Source organism: Micromys minutus (assembly GCF_963924665.1).
Source record: "Micromys minutus genome assembly, chromosome: 7".
NCBI lineage: Eukaryota > Metazoa > Chordata > Mammalia > Rodentia > Muridae > Micromys > Micromys minutus.
The window spans coordinates 50,051,042-50,075,651 of record NC_137976.1 but is presented as its reverse complement, the minus strand read 5'-3'; the positions used below and the strand labels follow the sequence as shown (position 1 = coordinate 50,075,651).

General features: G+C 42.7%; 1 protein-coding gene across 2 annotated transcripts in view; it reads left to right on the top strand.

Moving 5' to 3' along the window:
- The window catches only part of DRD3 (dopamine receptor D3), a gene marked incomplete at both ends in the record, with an annotated part of 56,333 nt that overhangs the window by 12,939 nt on the left and 18,784 nt on the right, over nt 1-24,610 (top strand). For both annotated transcript variants that reach the window (XM_080919040.1, XM_080919039.1), the window contains 2 exons: nt 5,685-5,797; nt 22,892-23,034. In XM_080919040.1, the coding sequence (XP_080775166.1) occupies nt 5,685-5,797; nt 22,892-23,034 (256 nt within the window). The remainder of the gene's footprint in view (nt 1-5,684; nt 5,798-22,891; nt 23,035-24,610) is intronic.

Here is a 24,610-nt window from a genome sequence, read left to right as displayed (position 1 = left end):
ATAATTCTGAAGTGAGTTATTCATCAGAATTTAGGTGGGAAAAAAAAGTCTCTAAAGAGCCTTTCATCAATCAGATTTTTTAAAAAATCTGCCTTAATTTCTAAAATTACTTTGCCTTTTATGATCTCTCAGTGGTGTGTTTATCTCTCTGTCTGCACGTACTACAGTGCACCGGAGTTATTTTCTAAGGATCTCTGGCACAGGTCTCCAATTCCTCCACACCCATTCGCACGTTACTCCCAGCTCACACAGACACTGTCATCAGAAACCCTAGGAACAGAACCAGGTTTAATTCATTTCAACACACCCCCTGTCTTAGTTTAGGTTTCATTTCTGTGAAGAGACACCATGACCAAGGCAATTCTTATAAAGACATTTATTGGAGCTGGCTTACAGTTGGGAGGTTCAGCCCTTTATCATCATGGTTGGGAGGCAGACATGGTGCTGGAGGAGCTGAGAGTTCTTCATCCTGATCCATAGGCTAGCAGAAAGAAACCATCTTCTGCAGGCAGCCGGGAGTCTGTGTTTCACACTGGACAATACTTTAGCACTAGGAGATCTCAAAGCCCACCCCTATAGTGACAGAGTTCCCCCAACAAGGCCACACTTACTCCAACAAGGCCACACTTCTTAATAGTGCCACTCCCCATGGGCAGCAGTCAAAAACCTGAGTCTGTAGGAGCCAAACATATTCAAACTACCACGCCCACCTATGCCTTGTATCAAGCATATGAGCATCAGTGAAACAGTAACTTTCTAGGTAAATGGAGAAACAAATGCCAGACCTTCCTCTAATTCTGGTAGGGTGGAATATGACTGTGTTGTCTTGGAAGTGCTTGCCAAGGTAGAAATGAGCCTTTGAGGACAAAAGTAGTCACATTTGGCAGGATGAGGTTGCAAGTTTAGCTCTTTTTATTAGTTGTATGTTCTTAAGCAAAGAACCCTTCCAGGTCTCCATCTATCTACAAATTGGGTATCATAGCCTTCTCAGTGGCTTGTTCTGAAGTGAGGTGAGCTGGTTACTTACCATGCTTTTAGCACTTCCGATCTTCATCCTTTTCTGTTATTTTACATAGTGTGGGAGACTGGAGTATAGACATTCATGTATGAGATATATATAAAGAAAGAGGATAGATAGACAGATAGACAGACAGATAGATAGATAGATAGATAGATAGATAGATAGATAGATAGATAGATAGATAGGCAGGCAGGCAGACAGACAGACAGATTGTGTGTGTTTGTGTGTGTGTGTGTCTTGAACCACTTACAGAGTCATTTTGGTTGTTGGTTGGTTGGTTGGTTGGTTGATTGGTTGATCGATTTTTTTGAGTCAGGGTTTCTCTGTGTAGTCCTGGAGGTCATGGAACTCAGTCAGTAGATTAAGCTAGTCTCAGACTCAGATCCACCTGTCTCTGCCTCCTGAATGCCAAGATTAAAGGTGTGTGCCTCCTCCTCCTGGTTTATAGACATTTTTTTAAAAGTATAAGCTCTCCGAAAAGTCAAGTGATAACATCTTAGAGAGAATCTCTCCAATCAGATAACTAGGCTGTTTTCTTGGCACTTGAGATCAAGGAGAGAACGGGGTTTCTGATGGCAGATCCTGGAAAAGGGAAACAAATGCACAGGACACGTGTCCTTTCACACAACAAACACAACTGTTGCCCCCCCCCCAACAGCCCCAGTGTCTTTCCCTTGTCGATCCTGGAATGGAGACAGTCAGAAAGGTACCTTTTCCCACACATAAGTCTCACCTGATGTTTCTCTTCCTTGGTCTCTACCCACTCCATCCCTTTCCACAAGCTGTGTCTCTCTCTGTGGTGTTCTGTAACAGCATTCCATGCCTCGCCTGCCTCCACCGACCGTGTGATCTTCAACAGCAGGCTTGCTCTCTCTAAGACTGCTTCCTGTAAAAGAAAGTCATTAATAGCCCCATCGTTGCAAAATTAACAACTCAGCTTTAAAGAAAATAGTAAGAATCCTTTATTCTGAGGCAAATGTGAGTGACCTTGTTCTCAGACCTTGGACTCAATTTGTGCCGTGGGAAGAGTGGCATGAACATTTATAGCAAGAGAAGAAAGCCAAAACTGATACATTGGAAAAAAATGTCAGCACCTGAGGTAGGTGAGCCAGGAGGAGGAAGACCATGTTTAAGTAAAAGCAGTTTTAGCTCTAGGGTTGATGGGTGACTAAATTTCACAATACATTCCAAGAAATTTATGTAGTAGTCTTGAGACCTTTAGGCCAGAAACTAAGGTTAAAAGTAAAAGGGAGGGTACGGATGTGGAGAAAGAGGTGGCTCAGCAGGTTAAAGCACTCGATGCTCTTCCAAAGGACCCAGGTTCAGTTCCCAGCACCCATATGGTGGCTCACAACCATCTGGAACTACAGTTCCAGAGGATCCAATGCCCTCTTCTGGCCTCCATGGCCATTATACATGTAGTGCACATACATAAAACCAGGCAAACACTCAGACTCATAAAGTAAATACTTTTTAATAAAGTAAATGAGTATTTTCTTCTGTAGGCACTAAACCTAGATAACCCTCTACCTGTGACATTCCATCCCTCATAATCACAGTCCCCTACTGCATCAAGGTCAAGCACCAGAGCATAGGCCAAAGAGCCAGTGGGATCTTTAAGATAAACAAGGCTTCTTTGAATACTTTAGGCTTTATGGTCTTTCCTCGGGGGATTATAATGAGCACTAAGAGGCCATGTCTTGCAGGACACCAGGCATTTAGCAAGCATTCAATAAATGGCTTTTAGTATGTCAGAGACCACTCAGTCTTGACAGAGGTATTTGCATGCCTAACCCCTGCTCTAAGAGCCCCAGAGCAGCAGTGAACAAGTAAATGTCTCTGCTATTATCGAGTTGGTTAAGTAACAGTCACTTCATCTCCCATCAAATCACGCACGCCTCGGAAAGCTCCACTAGCACACATAGTAAAAAAAAAAAAAAAAAAAAAAAAAAAAAAAAAAAATCAAAATAAAACAACAACAAACCCAAAAGAACAAGTCGTTTTCAAAGTCTGACGTCTCAAAGGTGCAGAAATTCGTAGAATGGGTCACGGAAGTAGGAGAGATTTGTAATGACTGTAGTTTGTATGAACTGTACCAGTCACTCACACTGCTCCCCAGGGCATTCAAATGCCCTGTGCAGCTGGGTGAGACGGCTCATTGGTAAAGGTGCTCACCGCATAGCCTGGCAACCTAAGTGCAATCCCTGCAACCATCATAAACAGAGAGGGGAGAATAGACTCCACCAAGTTTTCATCTGACTCCTACCCCCATGCCATGACATGTGTGCTCATATACATCGCACATAGAATAACATGCACACACACGTATAACAACAACAACAACAACAACAACAACAATAACAACAACAACAACAACAACAACAATAATAATAATAATAATGCCTCCTTTCTCCAGCCATCACATGTCTTCACGTTACAGCCTATGGTACATTTTGTAAAATGTCATAACAAACATACTATACCGGCCTGCTGTGGACTGTTACAGCTTTACAGTGCTTGTTAGGTGAATACACGAATGAATGAATGAATGAATGAATGAATGAATGAATGAATGAATACATGAAAACATAAATACATGAATAAATGAACAATCAGAAAGCACTCAGGTTGACTGCACTCCTAGCTATTCTTTCTCTTTTGAATTTCCCACAACACACACACACACATACACACATACACACACACATTCTCACTCAGTTATATGAAAAGAAAAAAGTCCGTTTTCCACTTCTTGAAACTCCAGTTGCATGGTAGACATATGCTGAATGAAATTAGGAACAGGAAATTCAGTTTTGGAGAGAAGTTTTCATACCGTGCAATTGTCTTGTGTAATCAAAGGTATCCTTCACTCTCCTGTCTCTTTGGAGTCACTGTGTGATGACTCTGTAGATCAGAAACCATGAACTCCCTTTCTAAGCAGATTTTCGTGCTCAGCATTTCTATAAATGTATGTTAGCCCTTTATTTATACGGACTCAAATGATCTAACTAAAATAAAGTAACTCCAGAACCAAGGGGTCAAATATGATTACTTCATTTGTTTTAACTTTTCATGGTTGCTTTTAAACAAAGCATCTTTGGTCAGCGATTCTCAAAATAGCCTGAAGATGACCAAATATAAAGATCAAGTGGGATTCTAAAAGGAAAATAAACTCCAAGAGAGGCTTGTTTGAGAAGAGGGGACTCCTTCAGGTCTTACTTCAAGGTTAAGACACAGGGAGGGTGAGAACAGTCTCAGATAAGGACCAGACAGGGGACAGCAGCCCCTTTACTCACACTGGCCAACGTCAGCTGGGCACATTGGTTCCCTGGCCCTCTCTTCGATAGCCATCAAAATAGATGCTCAGAAGAGACATCAAAAACACATCTACAAGGGCTGGCAAGATGGCTCACAGGTTAAGAGCACTGGCTGCTCTTCCAGAGGTCCTGAGTTCAATTCCCAGCAACGACATGGTGGCTTACAACCATCTATAATGAGATTTGGTGCCCCCTTCAGATGTGCAGGCATACATGCTTATAGAATACTGTATAATAAACCTCTACAGCCAGTGACAAACTCTTACTGAGACCCTCCCCCCCCCACACACACACATTCACAATGGCAGCCCAAGGGCCTTAGAACCTGTCAGTGGCAGTGTCTGGACATTCAGCACAAAGCCCTGTCTCTGATACATCTTGCTTATTTAACTAGATTATATGAATGTGCAAAATTAAACGGGAACATGCTTCCATAAAAAATGATTCACCTAAATCACCTAAATGCTTTTTTGTGTTACTCACAGAGAGCTACGGAGGTCGGTCCCATGTGTGACAGTGAGGTGACAGTGAGGCTCACCTAGCGCAGAGTCATGCCTACTTTCTTCTAACTCTCTGAGCCCAGCCTTCTCCCACCTAAGTTGGGACACAGGGTGGGGGTCAAAGGCAGTCACACCAAATAGTCTTGCTGTTCCCAGAGATGCTGTTTTATGATGTCTCTACGCTTTACAACCTGAAGCCACAGAGATGTTTATTTTGGAGTCATGTTTTATGTAAAATGTGTTCTTAGCTTATTTCCCGAGCACATGGTGAGCTCTCTACTGGGCAGAGGACTTGAGAGACGCAGTTCTGGCACACAGCACACATTGGGCAGCTACCCAAACTCTTTTACAAGCAGCTGTGCATCTATGGACTAAGATACATGTCTGCACATACCACTTAACTACAAGGAGCACCCCTGAGATTGAACCTCAAGTTTGATTGCCAAACCTTGGTACAACTGGGGGTGTTTATTTTGAGATCCATGGTCATAAGCTCAGATCCAGGGACTCTGAGTCACTAGGTCTATGGGGTATTCAGAAATTTACTTTCTAAATGAATGTCCCACTGTGAACAACTCTGAGAATCCCTGCACTAATTAATCTTGAAGCTCTCTCTCTCAGCACTAACACTCTACTATTCTGTCCCTTCCTTAGCAATCAGTCCCAGACAGCCTGGCATATCCTCTGTGCCTGCCAGCCCTCTGGTACTGATGGCACCCACCACAGGGAGCCAGGAAGGTGTGTTGGCATCTCTGATGAACAGCTCAGGGGATCCAAGAAAGTTGATTGGGTTATTGTTCCTTCCCTGGAGAAAACACTAACCTCCTTCTTGTCTCTCATGCCCAGGTGACAGGTGGAGTCTGGAATTTCAGCCGCGTTTGCTGTGATGTTTTTGTCACCCTGGATGTCATGATGTGTACAGCCAGTATCCTGAACCTCTGTGCCATCAGCATAGACAGGTAGGGCTGGGAATCCCCTTCCAGGCTTAGGAGACAGATGGCCTACAGGGGTGGAGAGGATACCCCTTTTAGCCATTGGGGTCACTTCCAAGGGAACTTGTCTTTGACACAAATGACAGGAAATAATTGTCCTAAGAGGTTTCTTAGGCTTTCCTTTCTTTCAGCCGAAGCACCCCAACACCCCAGAATCCTGGGTTTGCTTTCCCATTACCCTCCAGGTCTTTGTGATTCCTAATTGGAAGGCAAGGGAGACAGACTGGAAAAAGACACAAAGTAGGTTGACAGGTCAGTAGAAACTCCTATAGTGAGTAAAAGAGTGTGGACTTCTCAAAAAATCATGCTACATCTTGTGAGAAACTCTAAGAGAAATTAGCATTATTATTGAGTCAAATTGGGAAATAGGATTTGTCCCAAATTGTTTGCTTCCCTTTTCTATCCTTAAGTAGGGCATTGGGATATGTTGTGGCATCGGATGCATGATGGGAGTTAGAGATTTGGGTTAATGATACCAAGAAACCAGAATGAGTCATCTCAGTTGGCCATGGCTGTCCCAGGCAGTTCTGAATTATTTTGTTCTACACTGATTGCAGGGTCCTGTGTTGTCCGGAACCAACCTCTAGCTACTGAGCAGTTGGTTCCTTTCTGTTTGATTTCACTGTGGTTTCCTATCTGGCCTTAGTCTGGTTGGTTGGTTGGTTGATTAGTTGGTTGGTTGGTTGGTTGGTTGGTTGGTTGGTTGGTTGGTTGGTTGGTTGGTTAGTTAGTTAGTTGCTTGATTGGTTAGTTGATTTGGGTAAGAGGAGGGAAGAGAGAAAGGGGGATGGTAAGCAAGAGAAGCAAGCATATCTGTATTTCTCTAGAGGAAGAGCAGAGGGAATGAAGTAGAAAAGCAGTTTTAGAAAGTATGTGATCTGTACATGTCCCTTATAAAGGTATTTTGTTTCTTTCTTTCTTTGTTTTGTTTTAAAGATCTGTTTATTTCATATATGTGGGTATACTGTCTCTATCTTCAGACACACCAGTAGAGGGCATCGGATCCCATTACAGATGACTGTGAGCCACCATGTGGGTGCTGGGAACTGAACTCAGGACCTTTGGAAGAGCAGGCAGTTATCTTAACCACTGAGCCATCTCTCCAGCCCTGGAGTTTTTAAAAGGCAAGTAGGGACCAATAAGATGGATCAATAGTTAGAGTGGTTCCTGCCTTTTTAGAGGACAGGAGTTTAGTTCCTAGCACCCACATCAGGCAGCTCATACGGCCTGTAACTCAGGTTTCAGGGACTCTGATGCCTCCTTTTGGCCTTCTCAGACATGCATGAGCATGCACACTTTTTGTTAAAAAAAAAAATGCTTTTTAGAAGGAGAGGAAAGTAATGTACATTATTTAAATGTTTTTGGTTGCTGGAGTAGATTTTCTGCCATCTTTGCTGTGCTCTGCATGTGGGCCACCCACACCAGGAGTCACTCTAAGGAGTTCCTGAACTCACTGCCCTCATTCTAGATCCCTCATTCCTCTTTTCCTCTTCTCCCCACACCCTCTTCCCCACCTGAGTTTTAGGTTTACAACAAGACCTGCAGGTGTCACAGGAGGCAGGGAAAGGACCTGAAAACTTAGCTCTGTTTGTCTTCAGCAAACTGCATCAAACTTAGACAGTCTGATGCTGGGTGGTTTATCACCAGCATATTTAAACACAATATAATTTGGGAAGGGGAGTTTCCTGGTTTAACACAACTCCAGTGCACAAAGAGGCATAATTACATTAACTCAGGGCACATGTAATTTCTTCCAGGAAGATGGGTTCTGGAGATAGGTTGCCTGTACTAGTTTAAAGGCCTACAGAAGGATTTGGTACGGTCTCAGTCATACTAATAGCATAGAGACTGTTCAGGCTATTGTTAGTTATGGGAGCATCTAAGCCATATCCAGTCCTAATTGTGGAAGCTTGATATGACCTGGCCCAACAAATGTCACAGATCCCTAGTCCATTAACCACCTCCAAATCCCACCTCTCTGGGTTCAAGAAAAGGTATTGCATCTTTTCCATTGAAAAGAAATCATGAATACTTAACATTTCTGGGTTTTTCCTGGTGATCTGAAAATTTGAATTCATGTTTATGTGACTCCAAATGAACTACCTTAAGTTTCATCATGAACCTCACCAGATATCCAGCTGGACCCCTTTTTCCTCTGAATTCTAAATAGCAGAGTCTCTTCACTAATAATCTCTCAGTGGTACCACATCTATTCTTGAATCTTAATTTTCTAAACTTGTATCCCTTCTACCTACCACCTTCAGCCAATATAGACTTATCAACTCTATTTTCATATTTTTTCATGTTTGCCTCTATTCTTCCTTACTTATAACCCTTGCTTACTTGAGGTTGAGGAAACCTCTCACTGACCACAGCTATCTACCTGGCCTTTCAAATCCTCTGAAATTCAAATTCTCTGAAAAACTCAAGAAAATAGTTCCAGTTTTGTTGTCCAACTCAAAATTTTCAGTGTTTCCTTGGTCTATTCAAGGATTCAATATGACCATGTTTTATCTGTCTCTGTCTCTGTCTCTGTCTCTCTGTCTCTCTCTGTCTCTCTCACTCTCTCCAATCATCAGAATTCACTTTTTTCTTTTCTTATTTTATTTTTAAATCTATTATTTATGTGAATGTGGCTTTGCCTGCATGGATGTTTGTGTACCACAGACATGCAGTGCCCCAGGAGGCCAGAAGAGGGAATCAAATCCTCCTGGGACTGGGGTTACAGAGGATATTGAGTCACCATGTTAGTGCTGGGAATTCAACCCTGGTTCTGAACCACTGAGTCATCACTGTAGCCCCTGTTTTCTTTCTTTCTCTTTCTTTCTTTCTTCCTTTCTTTCTTTCTTACTTTCTTTTTTTCTCCCTTCCTTTCTTTTTCTTTACTACTTTTTGTTTATTCTTAGAAATTTTCACACATATATACAATATATCTTGGTCCTATCTACCTGTCATTCCCACCTCCAATTCCACCTAGGATGTGCCAATCACATCTCCTTCCCAACTTTATGCCATCCTTTATGATTATTTTAATCTATTATCTTGGGCCATATGCTGGTGCACACGAAGTCATCCAATGGGGCATGAAGAACCTACCAGAGGCCACATTTCTAAAGAAACATAACTTTCCCTCTCTCAATTATCAGTAAGAATGGAGCCTCAGGATGCATTCTCCCTCCATGTTGAAATGTAGTATACCTTGTCTTAATCATATACAGATTTTGTGGGATAAGGACAACGTCGTGTGCATTGCTGATAATGCCATGTGTTCTGTGTGCAACAGCCACCCCCGTCCAGAGGAAAGCATTTCCCAGCATTCCCTACTCCTCCATCTCTTACATTTTTTTCTGCCTTCTCTTCTTCAGTGTTCTCTGAGCCTGGGGGAAGGGAAGGAGATCACAAATAGATGTTCTACCTACATTTCAGTACTCAGTGTCATTTATTTTGAGCATTTTATATGGTAGTATGTCTCCTAATTAACAACACCCACCACAATAAGCTTTTCTGACTAAGACTAAAAGTAACACAAATCTATGGATACAAACATACATCTTTAGATAGATATATTTGATAACAGAACTCCTTAGAAAAGCAACATCAAGACAAGTGTGGTATAGCACATAGACTCCGGAGGCAGAGGCAGGCAGATCTCTGTGAGCTTGAGGCCAACTTCTCCAACATAATGAATTCTAGGACAGCCAGAGCTACAGAATGAGACCCTGTCTCAAAACTATAAAATAAATAAATGAATAAAAAGAAAAGAAAAACAACATTAATAGGGCCTCCCCTAGTGCCTACAATTACCCCAGTCTTTACTACAATTACCAGGCATCAGTTTTCTCCTGTGAACCAGGAAGGTTCAGAGAAGTCAGTTTTCCCACAAACACGATTGTACCAGCGAGCACAACTTAACTGGCCTGTCATTGTACTGTTCAGGGTCTGTCACTGGATAAGACCATGAATGTCTCTTTTCCCTCAGCAGCCTGCATAGATAGCATCTTCTAGCAGTGTGAAAGCTAGCCAGCAGGGATGGTTTCCTGATCAGTTGAAAATGTATTTCTCTACATCCTGCAACCAAAGTATGAGGTGTCTTAGCAATAGGGACTTACTATATAGTTATGGTAGGCAACTAATGCCAGTGGCAAAAGTCAGTATTGTTTGGAGGTCCTCTAGGGCCCTCCTTACCTAACTCATAAGGAGGCAACCTGTAATGAGGTCTTCCCAAGTCTTTTGGGAGCATTATTCATTAATGTGGGTTGTCTCTCTTTTCTCAAAACCCCACTTCTCACCCTGATCCCTGCTTAAACCTTTAGCTCCCAGTATTCTCCCTCTGTTTTTTTTTCATGTCATATATGTTCTCTCGTCATCTACTGAGGTTTTTTTTTTTTTTTTTTTTTTTTTTTTTGCTTTGATTACAAAACATATGTTACAAGAGCCTTCTTTTCATGTGCACTTCATTTTGTTTAAGACTTCACATAGCACGGCCACCTTCTCAATCTCTTCTCTAAAATGCTACCCTGTCCATCACAACAGCCTCAGTTTCTATGAGAGCATTCTGTGCCCCACCCTTTAATTCAGATGCACTGAATCCTCTGGGAGCTGCAGATTGCCTTTTCTCACATGCCCAGGTGCAGTGCCCAATACAAGGGCAGCACCAAACTTCCTTCCATGGCTGAAATAAGAACCTAGAACAAGAACCAAAAAGCGGAAATGACCCATTCCCATGATAATGCTGAAACCAAACCACCACACCAGATGTTTTCTTACTTACAGCACTTGGTAAGCCATTTAACTGGGAAGGAAAAGTTAAGTGTCTACAGCACTAGAAACAATACCATTAAAAGAGTGTGTTAAAATATAGAATATGGGGCTGGGGAGATGCTTACAGCCATCTTTAATGGGATCCAATACCTTCTTCTGGTATATCTGAAAACAGCTACAGTGTACTCATATACATAAAATAAATAATCTTAATAAGATAAAATACAGAATATGTATTCATAATTCTGTAAACATACCAGAAAAGATTAAATTATAGACTTTAAGTGGATTAATTATATACTATGTGAATTCTTTTTCCATAGCACTGTTAAAAAATAGTGATAGGAGTTTTATAATGCTTTTAGCTATTGATACAAATAGTGGGTTTGTCTTATGATTACCTTTTTACCAGCCCAGCATAAGCACTTACACTGGGCCTGTGTCCTTGCCCCCTCAGGTTCTCCCTGCCATGTCTATTACACAACTTGAATTGAGAGTACTAAGCTGAACGCAATGGCTCCTGGTTAAGGGTGGCCAAGGATTCTCCGGAAAATAGGTATCTTCATTGGCATGAGAGAGAGTTAGCTTCCAAGTGAGACAATGTAATCTGGTTGAAGTCTCACCAGCTCAGAGTCAAGAATTTTGGCACAACTTCACCATGAAGATTGCCTACCGATTTAGTTAGAGTTTCTATTATTATAATAAACACCGTGACCAAAGCAGCTTGGACAGAAGGGGGTTTATTTCATCATATACTTGCAGGTAACAGTTCATCACTGAAGGAAGTCAGAGCAGGAGTTCAAACAGGACAGGAATCTGGAGACAGGAACTGAAGCAGAGCCATAGAGGACCCTGCTGCCATTACCCCTGGGGGGCTCAGCCTGCTTTCTTTTTTTATTACATTTTTTCAATTTTATTTATTTGTACACACACACTTGTGTGTAGGTGTGTGTGTGTGTGTGTGTGTGTGTGTGTGTGTGTGTGTGTGTGTGTGTTACTTCAGTGAAGATCAGTGAACAACTTTGGGACTCGATTGTCTCCTTCCTCCATATGGGTCCTGAGGGATGAACTCAGGTTGTCAGGCTTGGAAGCATGTACCTCTTTACCACTGAGCCATCTTGCTGACCCTCTTTTTAAAAGCAGATTTTGGTTTATTGGTTGATTTTAGCTGCATGGGTGTTTTGCCTGCATGTTTCTGTGTGCCCTCGAAAACCAGAAAAGGAAATCAGATCTCTCAGAACTGCAGTTACAGACAGCTGGGAACTACTATGTTAGTGCTAGGAATCAAGCCCAGGCCCTGTAGAGAAGAACAGTCAAAGCACCTAACCACTAAGTCAGGATTCTCACAGGACCCAGGATCACCAGCACAGGGTGGCACCACCCACAAAGTGCTAGATCCTTTGACATCAATCCCTGTGTGTGCAAGACAATAATGACCTCACCAATTTCTCTACAGGCCAATCTTATGAAAGCATTTTCTTGGTTAGATTCCCTCTTCCCAGATATGTCTAAGTTTGTGTCACATTGACAAAAACTAACCAGTACACCTATATAGAGATAATAACATTCCTTTTTAACTGTGCTATTTCAAATAATGCTAAAGTAATAATAAACTCTGCTTGAAACCAAAGCATCTAAGACCTTTGAGATTAACCTTATTCCTTCCCAGGTGGAAACCTGTAACTTATTGAGAATCTATAAACAAGTAAGTCTATTTGCAGTCAAGATGCATTTCTTACCCTCATGACTTATTATTATAAGAATCCCTTTGACCCTTCTAACCTACTCTATTAGTTACCTCTCTCGTTGCTATGGCAAAATACCCAACAGAAACAACTACTTAAGGAAGGTTTTGTTTTGGTTCACAGTCTGAGAGTGTAGTCTTTCATGTAGGAGAAGGCACTACTACAGGAGCATTAGGTGGCTAGTCACATTTATTGCTCACACAATTTGGAAGTAAAAAGGTGAACGCTGGCCATCAGTGGATTTCCTCTTATTTCCCCTTTTCATTCAGTCTAGTACCCTGCTCATGGGGATGGTGAAGCCCACATTCAAGGCAAGTCTTCCCCCTTCAGTTAAATCTCTCTGGAAACACCATCACAGCCATGCCCAAAAGTGTGTATCCTAAGTGATCCTTAAATCATCTGAGTTGACAATGAATATCTTAATATAGTATTTTCATTAATCCTTTCAGAATCATTACAGTATATTTTGATATATTCATTCCTACCATTTCACCTACCTCCTCATCCCTTCCCAACTTTGTATCCTTTCTTTTTAATAACCCTGTGAGTCTAGCTTGTACTGTATATGTACTCATTGGTATGGGGCTACCCACTGGAATACGGCCAACTTACCAAGGGCCATACCCCCTCAGTTAGGGTTGGGAGCTCATGAGCCCCTCCCATCCATGCTAGAATGTGGACTGGGCTTGATCTTGTGCAGGTCTTGTGCGAATAACCATCACTGCTGTGAGTTCATGAGTTTAATAGTCTTCATGTCTAGAAGACATTGTTTTACTCCAGTTCTCTCTGATCTTGGGCTCTTATCTTTCTGCTCTTTCTTCTGTAATGATACTCAAGCCTTGGTGCTGAGAGGATATAGTTGTCCCATTTGCCATTTGTGCTGACTTGTTATCTGACCCTTGACCGATTTTGAGTTTCTGAATTAACTGTATCCACTGCACAAAAAAAAAAAAAAAAAAAAAAGAAAAAGAAAAAAATTCTCTGGTGAGGTGTAAAGTCTGCATTAATCTATGGGTATAAAGGCATGGATTTAGAGGGACATATGATACTATGTCTATTTAAGAAAATAATAGTAGTAGGTTTACCCCCTAGAGCCTATGAGCTCCTCATCCATTGGTCAGATTTACAGTACCAGGCATTCATTTTCTCCTGAGGAGTAGACCTTAACTCTAATTAGAAAGGACTGGTTACCCTCATCACATATATACTACTATTGCATACATGAGCAATATACTACTATTGCATACATGGGCATGTCTTGCAACACAGTCAGTATTGTACTTTACAAGGTCCACTACCAGGTAAGAATACTGATGAGTTCCTAGCTCCACCTCCAACAGCCAACATAGCATCTTTCTGCATTCTCTAAAGAAGCCAGCAGAAAGTTTCCTGGTCAACACTAACTTGCTTATCCCTTGTTCTGTGACCAAAAAGTATATAGTAACACACACACACACACGTGTGTGTGTGTGTATTCCCAAGTGGCTTTTTATATTAGTCAAAGTTTTCTAGAGTAACGAACTTATAAAATAAATATTAAAGTGAATAAAGGAGATTTAGCTCTGGTCCAGCTAATCCAACAATGGCCGGCTATGAACAGAAAGTCCAAGAATATAGAAGTTGCTCAGTCCATGAGACTGAATGTCTTACCTCGTCTTTACTGGATGCTGAAATTCCAAAGAAGTAGATTCTCATACTAGTGAAGGATTGGACTTGCTAGCAGAGTGAGAGGAAGCTGGCAAAGAACAAAAGCTTCCTTCTTCCATACATAGGCATCCAGCAGATGTGGCCCAGATTAATGGTGTGTCTTCCCGTCTCAAGATCCAGATTAGAAGTTGGTCTTCCTACTTCAAATTAAGAAAAACTCTTTTACAGGTGTGCCCTCCATTTTTGGATTTTAGTTTATTCCAGATATAGTGAAGTTGACTAGCAAGAATAGCCATCACACTTTTGAGCATCCTTAGTGCTAGTGATCCCTCCTCACAGCCCTCTTCTGCCCTGCTCTCTCTTCCCCTCTCCCTACTTAAACCTCCTTCACCATTATCCCATTTTTCTCCTTCATCCCACTGTGGTGTTAGCTGTGGTGATGCATGCTGGTAGGATATACTGAAGAGGCAGATGGAGCCCGAGTTTGAGGTTAACGTGGATGATGAATACCAACCACACCCATGCTTTTATCTTGCCAGCCTATACTGCTCTCTAGTATATCCCCGAAACCACTCTATGACCTCATTTACCAAAAGAGGGAGGGGGTGCTTTTAAAACCTTTAAACAATATAACTTCAGTCATATAAAGACACTAAAATGTGACTCTTGAGAAGTTCACTCTGGTGTCTTTTCCTAAATCTCTCTTTCCCCTAATGTCTAAACTTAGATCTTTTACTACCTTTGCCCTATAAACTCCTACCTGCTCCATATGGACTCAGAATGAAATTCTTTTCTGCAGTGAAGTCCAGAACCCAGGCTGCACCTGGATGGGGGTCTCTGAGAGAACTCCTCAGGTTGCAGGGTGGAGGTGAGTCACCTACAACCACCGAGAAAATGAAGAACAGAGTCTAGAGAGACTTAGGAACAGCCTTCTTCATTTCCCAGTTCCTGACCTTCCTCTCTAGCCAATGAAAGTATGCACACACACAGAAAGAGAGAGAGAGAGAGACAGAGAGAGACAGAGACAGAGACAGAGATAGGGAGACAGAGACACAGAGAGAGAGGTTGATGAATGAGACCAAGATACATGGGTCTTTGGGAACAGAAGGCAGCTAATGTTTCATTTGACTGAGTTGGCATATGAGGGTATCTTTTTGCAGTTTGCCTGCCAGACAGGCCTACCATTCTCCAATTTGCAGAAGGGCACCATTTTGCCGGCCACAGCAGTATTAACACACATGTCACCTTTTACCACTTAAAACCCAAACAGTAAGAATAAACTTTGAGGTGTCTTCTGTCTCCTAGAGGAAAACCCCCAGAATGCATAGCACTCCCACCCACCTAAAAGCTGAAGTCTATGCCTCCAGTCTCAGTGGGGCAGGGGCTTACATTTCATAATGGACTGTCCCCAGGAAACCTCAAAACAGAGCTCCCCACCCCCATTCTAGGAAAGAAAACAGGCTTCAGAAAAGCTGTCTCCATTCTCCTTCCAGCAGTGTGCAACACACAGCATTAAAATCTGTTCATGTGATGCCAGATAGCTGGTCAATTCATTAGAAATGCAGTCATTCACACAGACCTTTGGTCTTCACACAATGCCAGTCATCAGCCTGACAAACTTGACCAAATGGATTCAGTACTTTTTTGGTCATGAAGCCCTGGTCCATAATAGCAGGGTAGTAAGAGATAGGGGGAGGGAAAGAAAGAAAGAAAAAGAAAGGAAATGATAAAAGGGATTTTGAAAGCAAGTAATAAATACTATTGTTATTAGATTCTTAGGCTTGGCTCTGGATGCTTGGATTAAAGCAGCCTTTTTCCTTCTTAAAAATCAGAGTGGGAAGTCCTCTGATCACAAACCGCCACCCCATGGCTCCTGCACCTTCCAGCAGGTCAGACCCCCCCACCGCATCCTGGGTCAGTGCTAACTCAAGGAGGCTGCTGAGAACATGTCAGGAAAGGAGGACACGACCAAAGCGGTGAAAATTAGAGTCCTCCGAGAGGAGCCCGGGAATAATGCAACCAAATTCATTCACCAGAGAGATCTTTAAGTGGCTCTCAAATGGCACCCATCACACAAGCAAGCCTCCGAGCCTTTGCTAGAGAGCACAATAGGTACCAGATGAGTCACAGGCACCTTGGATTTTTAGTTTGCATCTAAATAAGCACTTTATATTTGCAAAGGGCTTTCCAGTCATTTGCAAAAAGCTTTCTCCCGCAACAACTCCACCAGGGGAGTCCACAGAACTAAAGATTTATTGAGCCCCCTGTCTGACCAAATAAAAGGTGGTGAAAAGCAGCCTTCAGAGCTCTGGGCTCATTAAACCCAGGCAGGGAGTTAGAGTCAGGCCCTCCCACCCAGGCCCGGAGCTCTGTTCCTCCTGCAGTTCTGGCGAGAACCCCCACTTGACCATAGCGATAGCTTCGACTGGACAGTCATGATATTAAGACCTTAATGAGAAGTCAGCCACGTAGACTGAGAATCAGAGAGTGCCTCATGTGTGCTGAAGGTCCTGCTGCCCCTCGTCACAAGTCCCCAAAGGGGCCCAATCTTCCGGCGACTTAGAGTGCTCTCTAAATCACAAAACCAGCTTCAGTTCTTGACAAAAGTTAGGGAAGGTCACCTTCGGAGGTATAATTTTCTATGTCCTCCATGTCGTGGTTATCCTAATTTGCATGGATATACAGCCTCAAAAACAAAAGTAGATATCATTTACAACAGTTCTGCAAAGTAGGTACATTGTCCCATCACATGTACGCACGTGTGTGTGTGTGTGTGTGTGTGTGTGTGTGCGCACACGTGTTTGTATGCGCGATCGTGTAACACACACACACACACACACACACACACACACATGCGCACACACGGGTGGGGGTGACTAGAATCACAAAGCTATTAGGTAACAGATGAATGAAACCAAAAGTCACTGCCATCTTTTTCCCCCAGGGCTGGGAATGGATCCTACCATTTTGAATATACTGAACTTGCATTCTTCCATAGAGCGACATCTCCAGGGTTATGTGTTAGCTACCGTCAAGTCTGCGATTGTCCTGCCTTCACCCCCTGAATGCTGACATTATAGGCTTGTGCCACCAAGCCAGCTTGTGCTGTCAATATCTCCTACAGTAAACGGCCCTGGAGCCTCACCCTGGGCCTCTAGCTGTGAAGTCTTCCTGACAAGTCCAAGACCTAAGCCCTACAGCAAAGCGATTTTAGACTGTTTAGTTCATGTATCTGCTTAACAGAGACATCAGCAACTACCTCAGCCCTTCAACAGTGGCTCGCACAAGAAAGTGCTCAACACTTGTCTGATAAATAGATTTAATGTGCACTGCCTGACACTCAGGAGGTAAAGAATCACAATCACAAAATCTAAAGCTAAAGAGCAATCGTGGGTCTCTTAGATTAGCAATAATGGTGGCAATACAGTAAGAATGGCCTTTTGGATTTTAAACTGTATTAAACACAAACAAAAACAAAAACACCTTCACAAAAGTAATCTCATTCAATAGCTGTGAACAGACAGACCTGTTAGACAGAAAATTTGAGTCAGAAAACTCAAGCCCCACTGCCAAGCTGCAGAGCTGGATTTCAGACCCCCAGTCAGCCCCGGAATGTGTGTAAGCTGACTGCGTTCGGGTCGGCTGAGTATTCCACGGGAGAGAGCGAACGCCCTAGATGCTGAAACACAAAGAAGGGAGTGAAAGCGGGAACACTTCCAAGGGAGGTAACCCTAGCCTGGGTTCCTTCTCCATCCAAGCCAGGCCAAGCCGGACCGGAGCTTTGGCCTCCGATTGCCTGTGGTTGGCCTTCTGCAAATCGCTAAGAGGAAACCAGAGGCTAAACAGTCTCCCTGGGTGGGAATGCAGGGTCCGCACAGGGCTCCAGGAACTAAAGGGGAGGTTTTCCCTCTCTGACTCCCCACAGAGCCTGGAGGGCCCCCAGGTGAGCCGTGAACTTCTCACCCCGGCAGAGCTGGCGAAGTTCTTGCTGCATTTTGGTGCCCTCCAATGGTGGATTTTGGAACAGCCTCGAGGTCTTAGCCACCCACCTATGACATGCTGGGGGGCCTCATTTATTCTAACGGCTTAATAGTTTAAGAAGAAGAAGAAGAAGAAGAAAAAAAAAAAACCCATACTGTGACAATGAAAGACTGTAGTCTTGTCTCTCATCTCTTACCCAAGTGAGCAAGAAGCTTTGACAGAAATTCTCCCTAATGCAGACTTTCTCAGACTTGTCTAATAAGATACATTAGATGTTAAAAATATATGTTTCTGGGTTTTACTTTAGAAGTACCTCATGGAAAGCACTAGGGAAATAGCTTGTGGATGTGCATTTTAACAGTACACCCACACATTCCCCCACCTCACCCCCACATTCCCCTCACCCCAACATACTGGCAATTAGCAGGCTCAGGTTACTTGGGGAAGTTCAGTTCTGAGCATTCACACTGGTCTCCCAAGTACAAACAAGTGGGACACTGACTTTCATACCAACAAACCTTTGTTCCCCTGCAGAGCTAAGACAGCTACATGTGCCTTTGAGAGGGAATGGGGTTTTTTGTCAAAGACACTGGCCCAGGTGACAGCAGACCTGGCTCAGCAAGTGCCACTCCGGTGTGAAACTTTGGGTCCACCCTGCCTTCTCTGAAGCTCTGGTTCCTCTCATAAACAGAGCCGTGTTCCATATGGTCTCCTGCTCATTGAGATAATGGAGCCTCCGAACATCTGATGGACATCAAAGCATGTTTAAGACAGTACGTCGTTCCCACTAGCATGCTGGAACCATGCTGGCGAGAGCAATATTCTAGGATCGTTTCAAGTTGGTTATTGAGCCTTTGGTGGTGGCTTGTCATGGGCAGTGGTGGGTGTGTTTATATAACAGAAATTGATGCATGTTACAAATTAGGGATGGAGAGAGAGAGAGAGAGAGAGGGAGGGAGGGAGGGAGGGAGGGAGGGAGGGAGAGAGAGAGAGAGAGAGAGAGAGAGAGAGAGAGAGAGTGAGAGAGAGAGAGAGAGAATTGTTAGCTGTTTGTTAGCACATCACTGAATATTTAGCATGGCTGAATTCTTTTATGTCTCAGGATTTGTGCCAGTTAATCTTGGTGTGTGATGATTTTGTCTGTTTGCAGTCTTTATAATAAAATGTATATATAAAAGGTAAGTTTGAAAAAAAAGACTGCCTACAGCAAGTCCGAGCCAGAGAGAGTGGTCACATCTTCCCACTCCCCAGCCTTGAGCTAGCTGTTTGTCCCTGGCAGCAGCAGGATTTAAGCCTCAGCCCCTCTCCCAAAGACTCCTGGAGTCACCATGGAGTGAATGAGCCTAGTGACCACATTTGATTTAGAGCCCTAGTGGAAGAGAAGTCCTCGGACTGAGAGTCTGGGAAGGCCACCAGTTGAGGTGTGATGTGTAACTGCTCCAGAAGAAAGGAATGGGGCTGTCATGGCCTCCCTTGGAATTGATGGAGGGCTCTTAACAGGACTTTCCTAACTCAAGAACTCCATTTCTCCCTCTTAGAAGGAAGCTGCTAGCTTCCATCTCAAGACTCACAGCAGTCTTTAAGCTGTTCTGCGGAGACACCGGTGTTAACTCTAGGAAAGTAGCTACATAAGAGGCAGAGGCGGAACACAGGCATTGGATACACACAGGACAAACAGGGGCCATTGCCCAACCCCATGCTCATCCAGAATGCATCTTGCTCTCCCCCAGCCTAAGCTTTGAGATACACATGACAGACTTAGGAAGCTCCTGCCTTAAATCTGGCATCCTACTTCCCTGGAAACAAAAAAAAAAGACAAAAATTTGTTGCTCTATATTTAGACCCATATCTAAAACCCCCTCAAGGATAAGATCACTCTGTCATGGCCACTGAGAAAGGTGATAGCTACCTACTTGCTTCATACATGGACCTCTAGGGAATACTGAGCTATAAGATGCTTTGAACTATTTGGTAACCTAAACCAAGTGACAAAGTTCAATGATGAGTCAAGATACCGACACTCAGGATGTTAGTGCCATTGATTGGCACTGAAACATTGTAAGTTCAAAGTCAAAGGTATATATCTATATGAGAGATACCAGGGAGGCTACAATTGAACTTACAGGGAGAAGGATGGATAATAGACTGGACAAGGGCGATGGGAAAACATCCACCAGCAGGCCAATTTGGCTGAAGCCGTGAGTCCATGCCAGGAATCCACAGAAGATCATGTTCGCAAAGGAAGTTGAGCTCATACTGAAGAAAATCAATTTTAGCCTGTGTGTAAAAGAGGAGCCAACGACAGTACATTTATTTTCTGCTGTGGTGGAACAAATTATCACGGGTTTAGAAATATAAACTACAACGGCTTTAACCTCACAATCCCTGTAAGTCAGAACACTGCAGAGTAGTCATGGTTTACAAGACAGAGCCCAAGGTGTGAGCTGGGTTGTGTTCTTTTCTGAACCTTACAATAGTCCCCCTCACAAACTCAGGCTGTCAGTAGGATTCAGTTTCTTAAGACTGCAGCAGTGTGGGTCTTACTATTTTGGATGATGTCAACCATGTGTCTACAGGCCTCTTGCTATTGTGTGCTGAAGAGTAAACTAGGGCAGTTCGATGTTAAAGCTCTTTGAATTTGGGAACAACTCAGTCCATTTTAAGGTTCACCTGATAAAGTCAGGCTCTCCCAGAACAATTTCCCTTTTGATTAACCCAGAGTCTAAAGATTAGTAATCTAATCATGGAGGGGTGTTACATTATACACACAGGTCTCTCCCGTGTACAATGGGAAGGAAGTATACAGTGCAGAATCCTGGGGTTCTTTTATCTCAAACATTTTAGCAATGGAGATAGGAAAGGCATCATGAAATTGGTGTAAGCAACCTAGTGGCAAAAGACCACCTAGATAATAGAACATAGGGTGGATTAGGTTAAGTGGAGAACAGATCACAATGGATCATTGATAGCCTCTATTGCTTTTCTGCCTAGAATAGCTAAGTTCCACTGATACCACACACTTGTCCCGGTTTTCCCCAACTTACTTCTTTAGACATTCCCCATCACCTCATACAACACACTTCCTTCATGGTATTTTTTTCATTTTTTTTTTCTGGACATGTTTGCTTGCATTTTTATCGTTCATCTCCTTCTCTGAATTCTAAAGTCAATGGGAATGGAGTTGATGTTACTTTCTCTGGTCTCTATCCATCCAGAATGGGGCCTGCATAGACCAGGCCATGTGCTATATATAGCATACAGCGGGGGAAACGAGGAAGTAAGAAAGTGATATGGAAGGTCAAGGAAAATCAGAAGATCTAGGAGTTGTGCCTGGACTTCTTGAAGAAGATAGAAAGTAGAGCTAGGTGAGAGGGCGTGGGAGCCAGGGTCTGATTCGAGCATCTTGAGTGTGTCTACCAATATCTGACACTCAGTGGAAAGGTGTATGAAGAGTAACCAAAGAAAATACAAATGAAACTACAGGGTAGACTTTGACCATGGGGTGGTCGATCTTGATCATCAGTTTGACTGCATTGGGATCTACCTGTGAGATTAGTAATCCCTCCCCTGGGTATGTCTGTGTGTGCATTCTGAGACCATTAGATCTCAAGGGATATGGCCTGGTCACTGGTGCAATCCACTGACGGTGTGAAAACATGAATGGATTATTGGAAGGTGATGGAACTGTGAAGGCGGAGCCTACTTAGAGGAAGTAGGTCATTAGGGAAATACCTTTGAAGGGTATTTGCTGGCCCTGGCTCCTGCCTGGTTCTCTTCTCTGCTTGCTGGGTGCTTGAGATGAGTAACCTCCTCTTCCACACAGTTTTACCACCATAGTAATAGTGGATCCACCCGGTCTTTAATATGGTGAGCCAAAATAACCCTTTCTTCTTTTAAGTGGTTTCTCTCAGATTGTTGTCCCAGCCACAAAAAAATAGAAAGAAAGAAAAGAAAAAACTAATATACCATATACATGCAAAGTTGATTCCAAAATAAGCCTCCATTTGGATATTAGTTCTATTTTCCAAACCTCTCTTAGTTGGAATGCTTAGCACTTAGTGAGTAGAATGTATGTCCGCATACAAGCAGGTAGGAAGCACCTCAGCTGGTGAACTGTGGAAGAATATGCAGGTACATGGACACCACCCAAAGTCTACAGAGTGTGGGGCTGTGAGTAGAAGGTGGGTTGTGAATCATGCTAGAAATCAAGAGGAAGCCCACAACTCACTGCTACTCTCTGTTGACTATACTTTCTCCCTTTCTCTGTGGATTCTCCAATGAGTTCATCTCTCTTAGTCTTTCTGTTATCTCACTCAATCATTTTCCCTTCTTTAAAATATCTTTTTTTGACAATTTCATACATGTAAGCATTGTATCTTGAGCATACCCACTCTCAACCCGTCTCCCCCTACCCCACACCCCCAACACATCCTTCTCCTGCATTCATGATCTCTCTCTCTCTCTCTCTCTCTCTCTCTCTCTCTCTCTCTCTCTCTCTCTCTCTCTCCTTTCTTTGTATCTCATTGAGAGGTTTCTCCCTCTCTCTCTCCCTCCCTCCTACCCCTCTCTTCCCTCTCCCTTCTCCCCTACACTCTGTGTAATCATCTGAACCCTGTGCAGCCTGTTGGAATGTTGACCGATTGCATTGGCTTGTCCTTATGCAGGTCTCATGCAGGTATCCATGACTGCAGTGGGTTAATGAATACCATGCCACATCATTCTTTCCCAGAAGACAGCACTCCACAGCACTCCTCCACACCATCTAGCCCTTACATTCTTTCTGCTCCTTCTTCTGTAATCACTTTTCCTAACTCTCTTCACCTAAGAAACTTCCTCTTGTCATGTGCTTCAATGTGAGTCATCCTCTAATAATCTCTTTCAACTACTGCTCGCATCCTGCCTCACACCTGCCCTTACTCCTTCACAGGTACACAGCAGTGGTGATGCCAGTTCACTACCAGCATGGCACTGGGCAGAGCTCCTGTCGACGTGTGGCGCTCATGATTACGGCTGTGTGGGTGCTGGCCTTCGCCGTGTCCTGCCCTCTCCTCTTTGGTTTCAATACAACAGGTAAAACTATTGCTTTCACTTCCTCATAAAGTTCACATCATACCTGGGTGGCTGTGAGTGCTACCCATGCCAATATTTTTATCCCTATTAAGTATAATCTAAGGGGGAATCTAGACTGTAAAGCTTTGGCCTTTGTTGGGTATAAATTATGTACAGAACAAAACCTCACCAATTGCTGTTGTGAAAAATAATAGTTTTGACCAAGCTCATGAAAAGTCTGTCTTATCCCTCTTTTGAAAGAAATGTCATTGTATGCATTGGAAGAAATGTAATGGTTAAAACACAAAACTACGTTAATAATGCAAGTGGGGTTTGCTAATGAAAACGTAACTATTCAGAACCAACATACAATGCAAAGTAACATGTCATAAAGCCTAGAGTAAGTTAGCCCCCATAAGAATTATTCCTGACACTTGAGAAGTAATTCTGAAATGCATATTTCTATTAATATGCAAAATTATGGATTTGGTAGATGGCACATGACTCATCTCCTGGATAGATGGATGGATGGATGGATGGATGGATGGATGGATGGATGGATGGATGGACAGACAGATGGATGGATGGATGGCAGTGTCTGTATCTGAGATGATTTGGATTTTAACCATGACATCAATCCAATTCACATTTACCCCTCTCATGATTCATCTCTTAGCCTCAGGAAATCTATCCCTTGAATGGAATCCATCTCACTGAACATGCATAATGAGAGAAAAGGAAAGGAAAATTCTATAATTATAATCTCAAAAATAAACAAAATATCAAAAAAGAAACTGTATAATGAGAGAAGAAAGGGAAGTTTTTGTAATTATAATCTCAAAATTTTTTAAAAATATTTTTAAAATATAAAAGAAAATACATAACAAATGTGTTTGCTGAGGGGAAAAATACCTGAATGAGTAGGTGTGCTGTCATGTGGAATTCTTACTCTTGTCCACCTAGGTTGGCTCATGCAATCTCTACTAGATTCTAGACTTTTGAATTCCTGATTTATATGTACTTAACAGTCACACAGCCACCTGTTTATGTGCATGCAGATATTATTAAGATGTTGTTATGTAAAAATTCAGGCAAATCCCAAATTATAAACAATCTTCCAGGCATTGTATCCTGGACAATGATTTTAGAAGTCAGAGCACACATACCAAGGATGGCAAACAGAGACTCCAGAATCTGGAAGCTCTAGGTCTGAAGCTATTTGTCTGGGTCTCCTTAAATAAACTACTGAACTCTTCTGAGCTCAGCTTCCTCACTGATGAATTTAAGATGGTAATACAGTGGTGCATAAAGAAACAACTTTAAATTCATTCAGCATATTTAGTTAGAAAGTTTTCAATATTTATTTTTAGTTTATTTTTTGTACCTACAAAAAGAAAAGCCCCTAAAATTAATCTCTGAAGTTGCATGATCTATATAAACTTTATATGACATATCAATATGTGCACCCTCTTTCTTATTGCTGTTCAGAGTTATAATGAAACTGAAAACATCTTTATATGTGATATAGGAGAGTTTTCAAAGTGAACTCTTTTAGACTGGAACATAGTAGAACTTGAGTGAACCAGTCCAAAATGGA